The sequence below is a fragment of the Pan troglodytes genome, chromosome 5 (genome assembly GCF_028858775.2).
Source record: "Pan troglodytes isolate AG18354 chromosome 5, NHGRI_mPanTro3-v2.0_pri, whole genome shotgun sequence".
Taxonomy (NCBI): Eukaryota; Metazoa; Chordata; class Mammalia; order Primates; family Hominidae; genus Pan; species Pan troglodytes.
Window position 1 is genome coordinate 49,152,302 of NC_072403.2, and position 17,327 is coordinate 49,169,628.

At 55.1% G+C, this 17,327-nt stretch overlaps 1 protein-coding gene across 2 annotated transcripts in view; it reads left to right on the forward strand.

Annotated features, from left to right (window-relative positions):
* Positions 1 to 17,327, forward strand: part of TTBK1 (tau tubulin kinase 1) — a 44,803-nt gene that overhangs the window by 14,764 nt on the left and 12,712 nt on the right. For both annotated transcript variants that reach the window (XM_016955558.3, XM_054685837.2), the window contains exons 11-13: positions 831 to 1,062; positions 1,324 to 1,499; positions 4,587 to 5,148. In XM_016955558.3, the coding sequence (XP_016811047.2) occupies positions 831 to 1,062; positions 1,324 to 1,499; positions 4,587 to 5,148 (970 nt within the window). The remainder of the gene's footprint in view (positions 1 to 830; positions 1,063 to 1,323; positions 1,500 to 4,586; positions 5,149 to 17,327) is intronic.

The window sequence follows — 17,327 nt, forward strand, 5'->3', positions numbered from 1 at the left end:
AAGCGAAATTACCTGAGCCCCACAGTTTATCTGTTTCTTATCATTCATATGCATGAATTTAACGGCCATGTCTTGAGGCCATACACCTGAAAGTTACAGCTCCTGCCCTCAAAGCACTCTCAGCTGAGTCTGGGATGTTTGAAATCGATGGGTCAGCAATTTCAGAACCATGTGAGAGGCACAAAGACAGAGGTGGTCGAGGGAGGAGCTGGAGTTAGAAGGGGCTCTCCACCCAGCCCCAGGAGCAAGCCAAGGAGAGAGGTGGGCAGGGGCTTCAGGGGACACATTTAGGAAGGAGACTTAACAGGACTTGGTAGCACATTACAGTGCCCAGTTCCATACAGACATTGCTTAAAGAACTCGAAAGTTTAATCATCAAAGAAGATTAAATAAAAAAAAAATTTAAGTGTATATTCAGGGCAACTTCAATCTATGCTCCCAGACTGCAAAATAATAATAAAAGAAAACTAAATTTAAAAGGATCTCCAAAGTGATTCTCCTTTTTAGACCCATTCCTGGGTCTAAAGGAAGCCAGACAGTGAACGCCAATGGAAATCTGGCAGGTCCTTGAACGACAGCAGGATCCACTAAGTCAACAGAGCTAGATGGCTACATCTCCTTGTGGCCCCTGCCAACTTGAGGGTGGTCTGGTCTCAGAGGCTTTGTGGGCCAGCAATGGTGATGGGCCTAGGGACACTCTCACCCCTGACGGGACTGCCTCTGTGCCCGCTCCTGGGGGTGGTCTCCAGGTCTGTGCTGGTAGGAGAGGGCCATGGAAGGAGAGGGCACCCCTGCCAGCCTTGCCCATGGCTCCCTCCTGCCCTCTCCAGGGTGGTCAATGTGACGCCAGTGCCTGGGGACCTGCTCCGGGAGAACACCGAGGATGTGCTACAGGGAGAGCACCTGAGTGACCAGGAGAATGCACCCCCAATTCTGCCCGGGAGGCCCTCTGAGGGGCTGGGCCCCAGTCCCCACCTTGTCCCCCACCCCGGGGGTCCTGAGGCTGAAGTCTGGGAGGAGACAGATGTCAACCGGAACAAACTCCGGATCAACATCGGCAAAGTAACTGCCGCCAGGGCGAAGGGCGTGGGTGGCCTTTTCTCTCACCCCCGATTCCCAGCCTTGGGCCCCCGCCCTGTTCCTCCTAAGCACCCTGTCCCCGGCCGTCTGCCTGCTTGCCCTGCCTCTGTTTCCCGGTCCCTCCCCGCACTAGCCTCGCTGTGTCTTCCATCATCATCATCCTCTGTCTCCTTCACCCTGAGGAGACCATCCGCCCACAGCCGCCTCATCAGCCCCAGCTCATGGCACTCCCCTCTCCTGCAGAGCCCCTGTGTGGAGGAGGAACAGAGCCGAGGCATGGGGGTCCCCAGCTCCCCAGTGCGTGCCCCCCCAGACTCCCCCACAACCCCAGTCCGTTCTCTGCGCTACCGGAGGGTGAACAGCCCTGAGTCAGAAAGGCTGTCCACGGCGGACGGGCGAGTGGAGCTACCTGAGAGGAGGTGGGTCTGGGGCCAGGGGCATGGTTGGGGCCCAAGGCCCTCTCCGCCTTCACGTGGCTGGTCTGGAGGAAAAGTTAGATGTGTGGCGGAGGTGGGCAGACCCTGGGAAGTGCTGAGAGGGTTATACTTGGGCCTGGGGTCAGACTCAGTTGGGGCCAGAGACAGGGCCTGGGAGAACCAGTGGGGGATCCAGAGAGGTCCCAGCTCATGCCAGGAAACGTAATTGGGCGAGTGCAGGCTGCAGGAGGGACAGGCGGGGCGCCTGGGCCCAGGAAGGGTGAGGGGCGAGTTGGTTGGTGGGTGTGTGTGCTTCCAGAATCTCTTCTCCTAGAGACTAATTATAGACGCTTCAAGTGCAGCTGAGGTAGGCTCTCTTCAGCTTTGGGGGAGGGGGCCTGGGAATTGCTGGAAGAGAGAGCAGGGCAAGTTTTGGGGGTTAGGGCTGAAGGATCTGAAGTCACAGAGGGGAGGGGACCAGCGGGAACCTAGTTGGGGAAAAGGAGCATTGAGAAGCTTAGGTGAGCCTTTAGGAGGTGAAGATGGGAGGGTGGGAGAATGGTCTGTTGACCTCGGATGGTGGGTGGACAACAAGGTCCAGGGCCCGGTCCCCATCTGTGCTGGTGGTGGGTGGGACAACATCAGGTGGGGAGGCCCCTGAGAGATGTTTCCATCTTCCCTTGGCCTCTGAGTGAGACTTCACTCCACAGTAGGACTGGGGCCTTCTCTGCACCAGAAAAGGGGTCTCTTCCAAAGACCCAGTCCTGGGGAGAGGAGGGGTATCCTTTCTGGCATCCACTCTGTGTGTCTCCTTGTGAGCAACCTCAGTCCTTACACACTCACACAGGTTGGCTTACGTAGGACTGAAGACCACCATTTTCGTCTGTGGTAGCCTGGAGTCCCTCTCCCTGGAGACGGAGAAATGAGGAAAGGCAGTTTGGGAAGGGATATGAGTGGAGAAGAGAGGTGGGAAATGCCTTGAATGAGACAGTCCTGAAGGGCTGCCTGCTTTTAGGAAACAAGAAGCAAACTGGTTTGGCTCACAGTGAACCCCAGTTGCAGGGATGGTAGAGAAAGTTGAGGGCTGAACAGGATATCATAGACAGCAGAGGGTCTGGATGGGCTCTGGGGCACTTGGGAGCAGGAGACAGTACAAAAGCAGTTGAGATTTGGATTTCCCACCCCACTGTCTCCTGTCTCCAACCCTCCGTCTGAGCTCCCATTACGCACACACATGCAAACACACACACACACACACGCACGCACAAGCACCACTAGCCCTGAGCCTTCTTTGGCACCCTTTCTCCCCTTTACATCCATCAAAACAAACTGTGCCTCAGAAAGGAAATGATATCAGCCATTGACATGGGAGCATAAATATAAGACCCTAGGTGGCCTCTCTCAAGGATGTTTTATTTAAGTCTTTATTAACAAGTCAATGAAAATATTGTGCACAGTCAGATTGGGCAGGTCCCACGTAGGCTGGGGCGGTGGTATTTTAAGGAAGCCCCACAGGCAGTTCTGATCTGCACCCCTGCCTCTGCAGCTGAAGAGCCATTGAACCAGAGGCTCGATGCTGGGGGAGAATGAAAGTCAGCCCCCTGCCCACAGCCTGAATGTGAGGGAGTGGCACAAACCCCAGATAGGTTAGGCCTCCGTGGTGGCTCTCAGTGGGGTACGCTGGCATTTGAGAGAGGGCAATTCTTTCTTGTGTAGCACCTCTCCCCACACACACTATTGTACAATCAGAAATATTCTCCTCTTGGGGCTGGCATGGCCCCAAGTTGAGAAGCTCTGAAAGTAATGTGAGATTCACAGCACAGTTCAAGATAATGAGGCTGGGAACAGTGGCTCGCATCTGTCATCCCAGCACTTTGGGAGGCCAAGGTGGGTGGATCACCTGAGGTCAGGAGTTTGAGACCAGCCTGGCCAACATGGTGAAACCCCATCTCTACTAAAAATACAAAAATTAGCGAGGCGTGGTGGTGTGCACCTGTAAGCGCAGCTACTCAGGAGGCTGAGGCAGGAGAATAGCTTGAACCTGGGGGGTGGAGGTTACAGTGAGCCAAGATCATGCTACTGCATTCCAGTCTGGGTGACAGATTCTGTCTCAAAAAAAAAAAAAAAAAAAAAAAGATAACGACAGAAGAGATGTCCCAAGGCAGGATCAATGCCCTTGGGGTAAAGTCAGATGGGACCCAGGCCCTGCGCAGCAGAGCTCACAGTCTCTTGGGGAGACAGATTATGTGACAGACATGAGGTTCACCCTGTGATGAGAGAGAGATAGAACGCACTAATCCTTGTAGGATGGGAAAGGCAGGCTACCTGCCCAAGGTGACAGCCAACCTGTATCAGACAGCAAAGGGTAGAAGGACAGGCTGTGTGTGGGGAGAGGTCCTGTGGGGAGAGGCTACATTGGGGGTGGGCCGTAAGGGTGGAATCTGAGATGGGGCTGGTGAGGGAAATGGGGAGACAGCTGTATTCAGGCTGTGAGAGGCCTTGAGTGTAAACCAAGGAATGTGGACTTTGTTGTTGGGGCCGGGGAGTCACTGGAGTTTGTTGAGCTGGGACTAGCAAGGCCATCTTGGGGGTGATGAAACCAGCCAGGCAGGCCTGGAGGGTGATGGCAGAGGAGGCTGGAAAGCCCTCTGTAAACTCAAGGGCCAGTTGGGTGTGTTTGCCTGGAAGCAGCAGGAAGCAGCCACTGGCGGGTGTGAGCACTGGAGAGGCAAGAACAAAGCTTGCCTGAGGAAGATTAGCTTCCCTAGGGTGGCCCAGGAGAGAGCGTTCCTTGCACAGAAACCCGAGTTTATTTTCTGCTTGTTTGTATTCCTGGAGCACGGTAAGCATTCAAAAACATTTGTTGAATGAATGAATGAATGAATGAACGAACTAACAAACAAACTAACAAAGCCTTGATAGGAAATGAGGTTGGAGGGTGACAACCTAGAGGTAACTGGCCTGGCTTAGGGTGGGAGGGGTACTGCGGTCAGGAGGTTTTGGGAGTCACGCCCCACCCTGCCGCTGGCGTGGGGTCCTTGGGGGTCCAGTGGGGCCAGGTATTGAGCCCCATGAGGGGTGGCTTTGCAGGTCACGGATGGATCTGCCTGGCTCGCCCTCGCGCCAGGCCTGCTCCTCTCAGCCAGCCCAGATGCTGTCAGTGGACACAGGCCACGCTGACCGACAGGCCAGTGGCCGCATGGACGTGTCAGCCTCTGTGGAGCAGGAGGCCCTGAGCAACGCCTTCCGCTCGGTGCCGCTGGCTGAGGAGGAGGATTTCGACAGCAAAGAGTGGGTCATCATCGACAAGGAGACGGAGCTCAAGGACTTCCCTCCAGGGGCTGAGCCCAGCACATCGGGCACCACGGATGAGGAGCCCGAGGAGCTGCGGCCACTGCCCGAGGAGGGCGAAGAGCGGCGGCGGCTGGGGGCAGAGCCCACCGTCCGGCCCCGGGGACGCAGCATGCAGGCGCTGGCGGAGGAGGACCTGCAGCATTTGCCGCCCCAGCCCCTGCCACCCCAGCTGAGCCAGGCCGATGGCCGTTCCGAGACGTCACAGCCCCCCACGCCTGGCAGCCCTTCCCACTCACCCCTGCACTCGGGACCCCGCCCTCGACGGAGAGAGTCGGACCCCACAGGCCCACAGAGACAGGTAAGGTTGGGCTTGCACCCCACTCCCCATCTCCAGATGCCCAGAGTCCTGGTGTGTAGGCCTGGGGTGCTCCACGTGTGCTGGCACTACTGACCAGTAAGCCAGCAGTCACAGGGCTGTGATGGAGGTAGACAGGCTTAAGGGTCTGAAACCATGTTTGAGGGGCAGGCAAGGCTCCCCAGAGGAAGTGTCCTCTCAGTTCTGAGTTGAGTCTGGCACTATGAGCAGTGAAGCCAAGTGACAAGGCAGGAGAAGGGCCTCGCAGGCCACGGGCACAGTGTTTTGCACAGGCCGGGAGGGGGCGATCTGAGAACACTGAGCTGATGGCACACTGCAGCAGACAAGGCTGTGAGGTCAGCCCTGGGCCCTGCCACGGAGGGACGTGGGGCTATACTAAGGGGCCGGGACTTGATGCTGCAGGTTTGGTGAGCCACTGAAGGCTTTTAAACAGGAGTGCAATATGATTACATTGGTACTGTTGAATGATCCTTAGGCTGCTGTGTGGAAAATGGATTGAAATGGCATGAAATGAGATGCAAGCAGGCCACGTGGCAGGCAGTGGCAAGAGAGTGTCCCAGTGGCTTGGGCTGAGGTGGGGCTGTGGATGTGGGGCAAGGTGGATAGTGCCAAGGGTGTTGGGGATAGGCCAAGCGGGCTGTGATGGAGTGGGGGCCAGGGCGTCTCGTGTCTCGGCTGATGCCCTCAGTGGTTTTGAAGGGAATGAGAATTCAGATTTAAATACAATGATCTGACCAGTGCGGTGGCTCAGGCCTGTAATCCCAGCACTTTGGGAGGCCAAGGTGGGCAGATCACCTGAGGTCAGGAGTTCAAGACCAGCCTGGCCAACATGGTGAAACCCCATCTTTACTAAAAATACAAAAAATTAGCCGGGCGCGGTGGTGCCTGCCTGTAATCCCAGCTACTTGGGAGGCTGAGGCATGAGAATTGATTGAACCCAAGAGGCAGAGGTTGCAGTGAGCCAAGACTGTGCCATTGCACTCCAGCCTGGGTGACAGAGCGAGACTCTGACTCAAATAAAATAAAATAAAATAAAATAAAATAAAATAAAATAAATATAATAACTTCATGGAATCTAAGGGATGTCCACGTGTAGGCACCTGAGGCTCAGGAGAGGGATCTCGCCTGGAAATACAGATTTCGGGGTTTGGGAAACCATGGGAATGGGTGATGTTACCCAAAAGGACTGTGCAGGGTGTGGAACCCAAAAGTGAGGGCAGAAGCTGAGAGGTGCTCACATCTAGGGGGAATGAGAGGAGAAGGAGCTCTGCATGATGAGTGAGAGGGAGAGGTCGGAGCATGGGAGGAGCACAGGGGAGAAGGTCCTCGAAATCAGGGCAGGAGAGGTCTGGAGGGCAGCAGGGAGGAGTGGGAAGTGGTTCCCATGATCAGGGCGGGCTTCATGGAGGAGGTGAGCTCTGAGAGCCAGGTGGATGGCCGTGGGGAGGAGTGGAGCCAAGGCGAGAGAGACTATAGTTGAGCACAGGGACAGGTGTGTTGGGTGCCCTGGGAGAGCCCAGTCTGGCTGCAATGGCACCTCCCTGTGTGGGAGGACTGAGGAACAAGGCTGGAAGGGCAGGGAGGGGCCAGATGGTGGCCAAATTGCAAAATGTCTCATGATATTTAGGTTATTCTGACAAGGACAGGGTGTCAGAATAGGCAGAGAGCCACTGGCCTGACCAGGCTTTGCTGTGTGGGACAGAGGCTGAACTCTGACCTGGGAAATGGAGGAAAACTCCAAATGGGGTCCATGAACCCACAGAAGGGCTGGGGAGAGTCATGGAGGGGATGCCGGAAGGGGCTCAGGGGCTGTGCCGCGTTCCACATAGTGGTCCCACATTGGGGGCGTACACTCTAGGTGGCTCTGGGAGGTGCCCAGGTGTTGGACCAGGGGCCAGTTCTACCACTTGCACAGATTGGGAGGCCTTGCCTGGGATCACATGGGTGCCCTGGGAAAAGCAGCTGTGGGCAGGAGTGTATGCAGACCCCATCCCTATCTAGAGGTCCCTTCTAGAAGAGAGGACCTCTGAGCTGTGATCCTGGGGAGTATGCATCCTGGCCTTGCCTGGACACTGGAAACTGGGGGCTCAAAAAGTGGGGCCCGTGAGTCCTCACCCAGAGAGGCCCTAGCTGGCCTGAGTTGGAGGAGCAGCCCTGGCAGACCTGGCAGTCACGTGGGCTGGCACCATTGCGTTGTAACTAGCCATTGCTCCCACCACACCCAGCACCAGGCAGCAGGAGAGGGAGCAAAATGTGTTTGGGGTCCTTGCTCCGCTCCCATTTATTCATCCACACTCACTGAGTATTTACTGTGTGCCATGTACCACAGGCATCAGAGGTGACTTGCACAATAGGTTGTACCCGTAGGAAGTGCAGAGTCTAGGGAGGGTGACAGACAGTGTCAAGAGAGAGCCGAGAATTAAAGTCAGGAGACTGAGGTCTGGACCTGGCTCTGCCGTTCCCTTCCCAGTGACTGAGGGCCAGTCAGTGTCCCTTTCTGGGTCTCCAGGTGAGGGAGCTGAGGTTCTTCCGAGGTTCATCTCTAAAGTTTTTCTTACCTGCAGATTCCTACCTGTGTCCTGGGACTCATCCTCACTTTGGGGGATTCTGGCCAAGCGGGTGGGGAGAGAGAGATTTGGTGGGGTGGGGAAGCACAGGCCGATTCTGTAATCAGTCAGTCTCGGGCTCGGGTCCTGCTTGTGACAGGGACTGGCACTACCTATGTCAGCAAGAGACGAGTTGTGTGTGTCTTTGGGGGTGAGGTGTTTGTGGGCCTCGGGTTCCCCACAGTGTATAGAATCAAGGTTGGTTAGCACTCTGCCCCTGTGCATGTGCATTTGTGTCAGCAGAGCTCGAGCTGTGCACTGGTGGATGGATGTGTCCACATGTATGTGCCTGCATGTGGGTGCACACATTATTGCATTTGTGTAGAATATGCAGCAGGTCTGCAAGTGTGTACAGAACCACAGATGCCTAGAATGTCAAAGCATTTCTATTGATGGTAACAATTGGAGTAATAATTCTAATAATGACAACAATAGTTAGCACTGTCCTAAGCACTTTCATGTTTACATGTATATTCTTCACAACAACACTGTGAACAGGGAATCCTGATTTTAAAAGTAAGAAAACTAAGACTCAGAGAAGCAAAGTTTTTAGCTCAGCTGGTGACCACCAGCTGGTAAGTGTTAGCACCGGGACTTGAACCCAGGCAACTCGTTCCGAGATCTGAGCTCTGAGCCATTCCGTCTGAGGTCTGTGAATTTTTTTTTTTTTTTTTTTTTTTTTTGAGACGGAGTTTTGCTCTTGTTCCCCAGGCTGGAGTGCAATGGCGTGATCTCGGCTCACTGCAACCTCTACCTCCCAGGTTCAAGCAATTCTCCTGCCTCAGCCTCCCGAGAAGCTGGGATTACAGGCATGCACCACCACCACGCCCGGCTAATTTTGTATTTTTAGTAGAGACGGGGTTTCTCCATGTTGAGGCTGGTCTTGAGCTCCTGACCTCAGGTGATCTGCCTGCCTCGGCCTCCCAAATTGCTGGGATTACAGGCGTGAGCCATCGCGCCCAGCCTGAGGTCTGTGAGTTTAACAGAAAACATACAGGCCAGAGAGAGCAGATGGTTTGTGCAGGATCAGAGAGAGCCTGGAGCATGCGTGTGTGTGTGTGTGTGTGTGTGTGTGTGTGTGTGTGTGTGTGTTCTGTGCATACCCACTGTCTGGGCCACGTCAGCAGGTGTGCCTGTGGCCATGTCAGTGTGCAGGGCAGCCTCTGTGTGTGTCTCTGGATGAACATATGGGGTACAACATGTTTCGCCAAGTACTTCAGGACAGCAGGGTGAAGCAGAGATCTTCCTTCATCAAGGGTAGAGGAGCAGGGAGAAATGGACTGGCCTATTTTTTTCTTCTGTCTTTGGGCTGGCCTGAAGGAAGTGGTGAGCCCAGCCTGGGCCTATGGCAGGACCTCCCAAATCTGGCTGCTTCCTAGAATCACAGTTTTTGGGACTCTCCACCCACAGGCGGAGATTATGCGGCTCAGGGCAGGCAGGAAGTCTCTGCCGAATTCCCTCTTTCCCACCACCTTTTTGGAGGCGCCCTCTCTAGACCTACCTCAATTTTCTCAGTGCCTGATGTATGAACTTCCTCATAACACCAATCATTTAAACTATGAGCACCTACAACTCTGTCACCTGCACATGTGGGGAACCGGGAGGGAAACAGTGTGAAAGCAGGCACAATTTTAAAGTATCTATTGTTCTTTGGTGATGGTGGGTTTTTTTGTTTTTGTTTTTTTTCTTTTTTCACACCTGGCTTTCTTCTCAAGGAAATTTAAGGTGCAAATTAGGAGTTGCGGGAAAAGCTAGGGCAAGGGTGAAGCAGGCTAGCAAGTGTGTGATCTGGGGGAGGGCTGTTTGCCTGCCTTTACCGGTTGTCTCTGACCGATAGCACAGCAGGTCAGCATGCGCTGAGTACACAGACACTGCCCGGCAGCCACCAAAGCATTTCCCTGCCACGTGCTGGACAGTGCGCTAGGGGCTGGGGGACAAAGATGAATAAAGCTGCCCAGTCCTGCCCTTTTGGAGCTCAAGGTCACAAGCAGTAGGGTGGAGATGCAAAGGTCTAGAAAGATGTTAACAATCCAGGTCCATCAGGGAGATAACAGAGCACTCTTATCTGCTAGAAGCTGGGAGCTTGCAGGGGAGGGAGCTGGAGCGGTCTCACAGAGGTGATATTTCAACTGGTGTTGAAGACAAGTAGGTGGCCACAAGTGGTGCCCAATCTGAAGGGCAAGAGCACTCTGGGATTCAATGCCATCCTATGAAAATCCTTCTGCCTGGCAGCTGAGCAAACTCTGGCTGGAATGTTAACTCAAGCCACCCACATGTGCTGTGAGAGGGGGCTTTGGGCAATGGTGGTGCCTCTGTCCCTTGGTCTCTCTGGGTGGGCCTTAGACCCCTAACCCTTGGTGCAGATGGGACTAGCTCAGAAGGATCCTAGACTCGGCCAAAAAGAAGCTGAAAGGGAAAGCAAGGTGGGAGCAAAGCCAGTCCTATTAGAATGTTCTCCCTCTTCCCTACTCTGCTGGAGGCTCCATGCCAAGTCCCTTGTGCCCCCATTTGACAGCAGCAAGGGATGCTGGAGCTGAGTGTCCCAGGCCCCCTCCTTCCTGGAGGAGCTGGCCCAGGCAGTCCTTGCTGCTGCTGTAAAAGCTATTTCAACTGGCCTCTGTCTCAGGAAGAGAGAGGGTCAGGCTGGGAGAGGTCTGGTAACACCCTGGGCGCCATTTCTACCCCCACATATCTGGGACACTTCCACTTCACTCGGAGGGCATGGGGGCACAGAGCAGGATTCTTCCAGAAGGCGATGAGGCAGCAGTTCTGCCCAGCCCTGTACACAAGCTGCCTGGTGGCTCAGACTTTGAGGGGGCAGGGAAAAAGCCACTTTCAAGAAATGACTTCAGTTTGCCCCTCCTCCTACGAGTCCATCCCTTCCCTCATTTGGAAGAGTGATTTAAAATTAGATACTAAAATGGCTCAGTGAAGAGCACAGCATTTACTCCACGGCGGGTGCTGTTCCAAGTACTGCACATCTTATAACATCGAATCCTCACGACCACCCTTTGAGGTGGGCACCATTATGACCCCCATTTTACAGAGGAGGAAGCTGAGGCTCAGAGAGGTGCAGTAACTTGCTCAAGGTCACTCAGATTTTAAGTGGTGGAGTTGGGATTCAAACACGAGTAATTGGGCTCTACAGTACCACCTTATGCCGCATGGTCATCCCGATCCCAACACCTCCCTGTGATGGGGCGGGGGTGCCAAGGCGGAGGGTGTACAGGGAAAGTTTCTGAGCCCTAATGAGTAGCACGGAATCTAGCTGGGGAGACAGGCCACACACAGCTGTCAACACATGGCAAGGAACTCTCTCAGAGCACACAGCCACCTTCCCGAGAGAAAGGGTTCCCCAGTCCAGAACAACCCTGAGCTAGGTAGGACTAAGCCAGGAAGGCTTCTCGGAGGAGGTGAGTGACCATGGTCTCCTTGCAGAGACCATAGTGTGAGAAGTTCCAGAGAGAAGGAGGAGGGGGAAGGGCGTTGGAGGCCAGAGCCTAGATTCTGAGGCAGGACCTTGGGGCGGGTGGTTTGCACCCTCCTCCACCCTGCCTGACCCCGCCCACTTGCCCGGGACGCCGGCGCCGCAGGGGCTGTGAGCGGTGGGTGGCCCCGGAGACGGAGCTGTCGAGTCTGTGCCTGACACCTCTTTTCCCTCCACTTTCTTGGTCTCTTTCAGTTGGAGGAGGACAGACTCTCGGGGCACTCCCTCCCGCGGTACAGCCCCCTGCGACGACTGGCGTCCTCCGTGTTCTCCTCCTCCACGCTGGAGACGGAGCATTACCCTCACCCCGGCGGCGGCGGCTCCTCGGGCTCCTCCGGTTCCCTCATTCAGCGCAGCCGCTCGGCTGAGAGCAGCCCTGTGCGGGCGCCCCACCGGCGCCACGCGCCCCTCGCTGCTGGCAACCACAGACTCATGCCCTCGGTGCTCCGCATCTCGCGGTCCCAGCTGCAGCAGGTGTGGGCCCGGTTCACCCACAAGACCTAGGCTGGGCCCCCCCCCTCCTGGAGGGGGCAGGTGGGGGGGGGTGGGGAGCAGGCAGAGGACCATGGTTCCTTCCCAGGACGCAATAATCACACACTCACACATCCCATCCCACCCCATCATGCAATACAGCCCCCCTAGAACGTTGGCCCAAGGTACTGTAATACTCCCACCCCAAGCAGAGTCTCCGTCCCACCTCCCCATCAGCTCCCTTTGTAGGTGCCAGCCAAATGGTGCAGGGAGGGGTGGGGCTGGTGGTACAGTTTCCAGGACAGGGCAGGGGCGCTCAGCTGGAGCCACTGATGGGTCCAGAGTCCAGTGGAAAGAGGTGTCAGGGAGATGAGGCCTGCAGGGCCAGAGGCACTCTGGTATGGGCTTTGTTCTATTTAATTTGTGATCTCTTGGCATGGCTGGGTCTGATCCACCCCGAGGGGCTGGCGGGAGGCCAAGACCCTCCTTGCATGGTGTGTGTGTGTGTGTGTGTGTGTGTGTGTGTCCCTGTGTATGGGATGGAGGCCAGGACAGCCAGGTTTGGAATGTGGTGGGGAGTGTTTCAATGCTCAGTGATCGGGGGAGGAGCCCTGTGACCTAGCGAGACTTTCCCAGGCCATCATCATTGAGGACAGAGTTCTCTCCTCACACATCTTACCCCAGGAAGGCTCAGTCCATGGTAGGCTGCCCCTCCCCCAAGACACCTGTGCCATCACTCCCTGGTAGGATTGGGTGTCTGTCCTCGGCTCCTCAGGAACTGAGGATGGATGAGAGGGGCCTGGGATCCACCTCCCAAGGCAGGCTGGAACTGAGCAACGAGGAGACCCAGCTTAGAAGCAGTGGCAGCTAAGGTGGTTGTTAAGGATGAGGCGAGAAACCGTGTGCTTGTCAGCAAAACCAGTGTCTCAGGACAAATCCCAGGCGGGAGCAGCCCCACCTCTGCCCTTCTCAGAAGGTGACTCCTTCCTGTAGGTGCTCGGTCAGCCCCAAGGGCGGTGGTGAAGACACAGCAGAAGAGAGGCAGGTTGGATAGGGATCTGGACACTTGGGAGTGGGGAAGTGTCAGGATGCCAGCTTGCGCCTGCCTCTTCTGCCCATTTCTCAGCCCCCAACCTTCACTGCAGGGAGCCCAAGTTTCCCTTTATTCATCCTGCCCATGTCAGCCAGCACCTCTGTTCCCCTGGGGAATGCGGTAGTAGCAAAGTGGGTACTAGAAAGGGCAGTGCCTGTATGGGGAGGGGAGGAGGCCCAAAGATTTGCAAAATGTTTATTTCAGTGAGACTGTGTCTGTATGTTTGCTTGTGTGCATGCGTGTACACTTGTGCATAAGAGTGTGCTTACGAATGAGCGTTTGTGCATGTGGAAGGGCTGCCATGGATGAATGCTCAGGCTGTGCACTGTGTAATTCCAGGAAGTGCCATTTACATAGACCTCAATGTGACTGGCACGTGCGCAAGTTGCACAGTGCTGTATGAGTGTGTGTATGCACATGTGTGTTAGGGAGCCAGAAAGATGTCTATGCAGTCATTGGTAGTTTCCTATGTAGCTACTCTCATCCCAGCTTCACTCTTCTACCCCTCTCTCCCTGTAACCTCTGCTTGGCCCATCAATTCCCCAGATGTCTCTGGTTAGAGTAGAGGCCTCAGGGCCCTGGCCCCTGCCTGGGGGTGCCATAAGTGTGGTGGGCAGTGGCCTGGAGCCAAACTGTCCACACAGAGGGCCACCATTGTGGTATGGCTCATCCACACCATCCACATAAGCCACTCCATAGTCATACACTCCTTTCCCCAAAATCTTTCTTTGTAAGTCTATTTATTTATTTATTTATTCATTTATTTATTTTTGAGGATGTCTGGGCCAAGAGCACCTTCTCCATCTGGCAACAAAAGCCAGATGTGGGTTCTAATACTTGTGCCCCACCCCCACCCCCATCTCAGCTGCTTACTTTTGAATCTCCCCAAACCCAAGCCTCTGTTGCCCTCTGGGTTGTTTTGGATGGCTTTGCACCCTGCTCAGGCAGTAGGCAGGAGAGGGTCAAGGTGGACCCTTTGAGAAGGGACAGAAAACAAAAAGCACAAAGGTGAGGGGGTGAGGCTGAACAGTGGCCCCACTCCCCTCCTGCTGGCACTGCCTCCCCCAGCCACCTCCTCTTGCCCTCTTCCCATCCACCCCAGGTAGTGGCAGGAGGTGAAGTGAAGGGAACCTGCCCACCATCTGCTCCATAAGTCAGCAGCAATGTGGGCAAGGACCCCCCCACCCAATCTGGGGTTGGATGAAACCAAGCACTCTGTGATCCAGCATTCCCTTCTAGAGGTTTCCACTACTCAACCCTGAGCACAGCTCCATCTCAGTGACCAGAACCCTGAGGTACTCTTAAGATCCCAAAGTGCCTTGTGAAATATCGAAGATGATGGCACTGGCTTCAGCCTCATTTTAGCATTACATACATATTACTGTTTCCAACGCCTTTGGAAGTGGGAGATCCAGCATTGAGAAGGTGGCTGAGTTTTCAAACACACACCCCCCACCTCAGAACTGACACCTGTGGGAGAGGGTGTGTCCTTTAAAGCAAGGCCATGGTTCAAAGCATGTTGTCCTTTAGGGGGACATCCTTTTGTATATCCTCCATGGTGGAGGGGAGAGTGTTTTGTAAGCCATAAAGCGCTGAGCTAACAGGTGATCTTAATAATATTATCTTTTCGGGGTGGCTTTGACTCTTGGAGATTGTTAAGGTCATCTAAGCCACTTGTGTTGGATCAAGTTCACGTGAAGCTCGGCAGTTTCACATGGTTTGGGTCGAGTTGCTGGTCTCCGGTTCCCAGGCTAGGTGGGGATGCTGTGAGCCTGCAATATTGTCACTCTTGTTTTCTGAAGCATTTCCCAAGAGAAGGCCAGAATGTTTCAAGATTGATACCCTGCTTGGGGAAAGCGTGTAGCCTCCTCGGGGTCAGCTTTGAAAAGAGACAGCTGTCTTTGTTGTATTTTGAAAGTGGTGTTTTCGCACTTGATAGTCTCACTCTGCATTTAGTGGTGGCTTACAATTATTTGTGATTTTATTTAACAGCCACTGGCACACAGTGCTTATTATGTGCCAGGCAGTGATCTAAGCACTTTACAAAATTAACTCATTTAAACCTCATGATAGCTTATGAGGTAGATCCCAGTATTATCTGCATTTAACAAATTAATCAGAACATTTTATTTACCAGAACATATAAAAAACCCACCCATGCCGAATAATCTGAGGTCTTGTTTGACAGAGTTTGTGAAACATCTTGGTCTATGTATTGGTTGATTGATTGTCCTTTGCGGTGGGCCCCCTCCTCAGTCTATAGAAAAGAGGGGAGTTGTCAGCAAGCCATATTTTCCTTCCTTTCCCATTCCCACCTTGCCATGGGGTGGCATCCAGATGGGAGTCACTCCAGAGTACTGGGGTTGGTTAAAATGGCTGGACCCTGTCTCTCCAGAGACCTCTAACCCCTCAATCCCACATGGCCCCAAGCATCCCACAGCAGCTCTGGGGATCAGGTGGGCAGAGGAGGAGTTAGCATGAGAAAGCAGGGGCTCCAAAGCCTGACCTCAGTGGGATTGGTGAGGTCCCAGGGGTCAGGCTCACAGACGGGGAAGACACTGTCATCTGTGAACACCGAATGGGTGTCACCAACTCATACATCAACAAGATCCAAACAGTGTCAGGGAAGTGGCAGGTTCAGGGACTGTGGTAAACAGGGGAACTCCCATGCCCCTACCATCCTCAGCTCAACCAATTGTTGCCACTATCTTCTAATTTTTATTTGAAGTCTCCCAATTTTTAATTGTTGGCATCTAATTTTAAAAAGAAAAATCACTGTATGAACCAAACCAAAATGGTTTACAGGCAGAGGTGGCCTAAACTCATTTTGCAACCACTGTGAGCCTGAGGACTTCCCGCACCACCCTCTGTCCAGGGCTGCAGCACTCAAAGGCGACAGTGTTCTTGCCCAGGAACTCGAACCTGGCCAGTGGGGATGTGTGGTGTGTGCTGTGTGTATACATGTGGTGTGCATAAGTGCCTGAATGAGTGTGGGGGCCAGTGGACCTTTTTGTGGTGAGTGGGGGCCTCCTGGTGGGACTAGTATTTTCTCCATGAGAGAGGGTATGTTCTGAGGACCCTGGGTCCGTGACAAATGCACTAGTAAATTTTCGATAACTCAATATACATCCCCCACACACTCAAGGCAGCTTGGGTCACAGCAATAACCACTGAACACTCATCCCAACCGCTAACATCCTGAACCCAACGATATCCCTTTGCATTTCCAGTTTTGGGGAAAACAGACACAGCCCTGCCTAGTGGGTGGGGGATGGTGGCACCTCTGAGCCATGCTGGTCCCAGGACACCCGGACTCGCGCTCTCTTCTGTCCTGCCTAGATCCCTTTTTCTGGGGAGGGGTGGTGCTGTCTTGCTCAGGCAGTGGTGGGGGGAGCCTTGGGCCCCTGGGTAGGCAGAAGGAGCTGTGTAAATGTATTTATATGGAGTGGGCAGTGGAGGGAACCATACTTGGGGAGGGTGTGGCTCTGACCGGGGATGGGGGCAACTCCAGCTGTGTGTGGGGAGCCTGGAAAATGCTGTATCCTCTGCTGTCCTGGGGTTGATGTGGTACTTGGGGATGGAAGTGTAGATCTCTCAGGAGGGCCTGAACCCCATCCCACCCTACCCCAAACTCCACTTAGACCTGGGACACACTCAACTCAAGGGACAGGAACCAGCCCACCCTCCATACAGTCAGCCCCTGAAAATGTCAAGCATCCTTCTCCCTAAGGGAAAGGCTCCAGGTCTGAGGGCCACAACCCTCCCATATCCCTCTGGTTCCCCACACACCATCCAGTGGGCGTCCCAGCCCAGGAGGCCCCAAGCCTGAGTGCCCGCTTCCTCCAAATGAGGGGTGGGGAAGGGGTGGAGAGGAGGGGGAAATGGAGCCCACAGGACTCCTTCCTAGAACCTTCCTAGACTCTCCTCCGCTTGGCTCCGCCGTCAGTCCCACCACTCACCCTCCCTCCCTGCACAGGCTGTGGGGGTGCGGGCAGTGGGGTCCACTTGGCCACTCACTAACCGGCCCTCACGCACTCACACTCACACCCACACTCACACACTCTCCCTCCGTAGCTGCGCGCACTTCGCCCACTCTCCGGACCCTGCACTAGCAGCCCCGGCCGGGAGGGCACGAGGACTGCGCAGCCGGACCCCCGCAGGTCCCCAAGCCAGGGCCCCCGTCCATCCGCCCGCCCCCGCGGCCAGCGCCACGAATGTACGGCCCGCCCCACACAGCGCCCCGCGGCGCCCTGCACCCCCCGCCGGACTTCGGCCCCGCCACGCTCCCGCCCCACCCCGCCGCCGAGGCTTCCCCTGGGTTCGCGTCCCCCGCCGCCCCCGTCGCCCCGCCTTCGCGCCCGTTTTCGTTTGCTTTTCCCTGCTGCTGGCTGGCGGCCTCTGGGTCCCTGGCCCCGGGGCGGGGGCGGGCTGGAGTGGGGCTCCCCTCAGTGCTGCCAGGCTGGGGTGCGGATGGGGACAGGCGGAGGCGTTCGGCTAAGCCTCC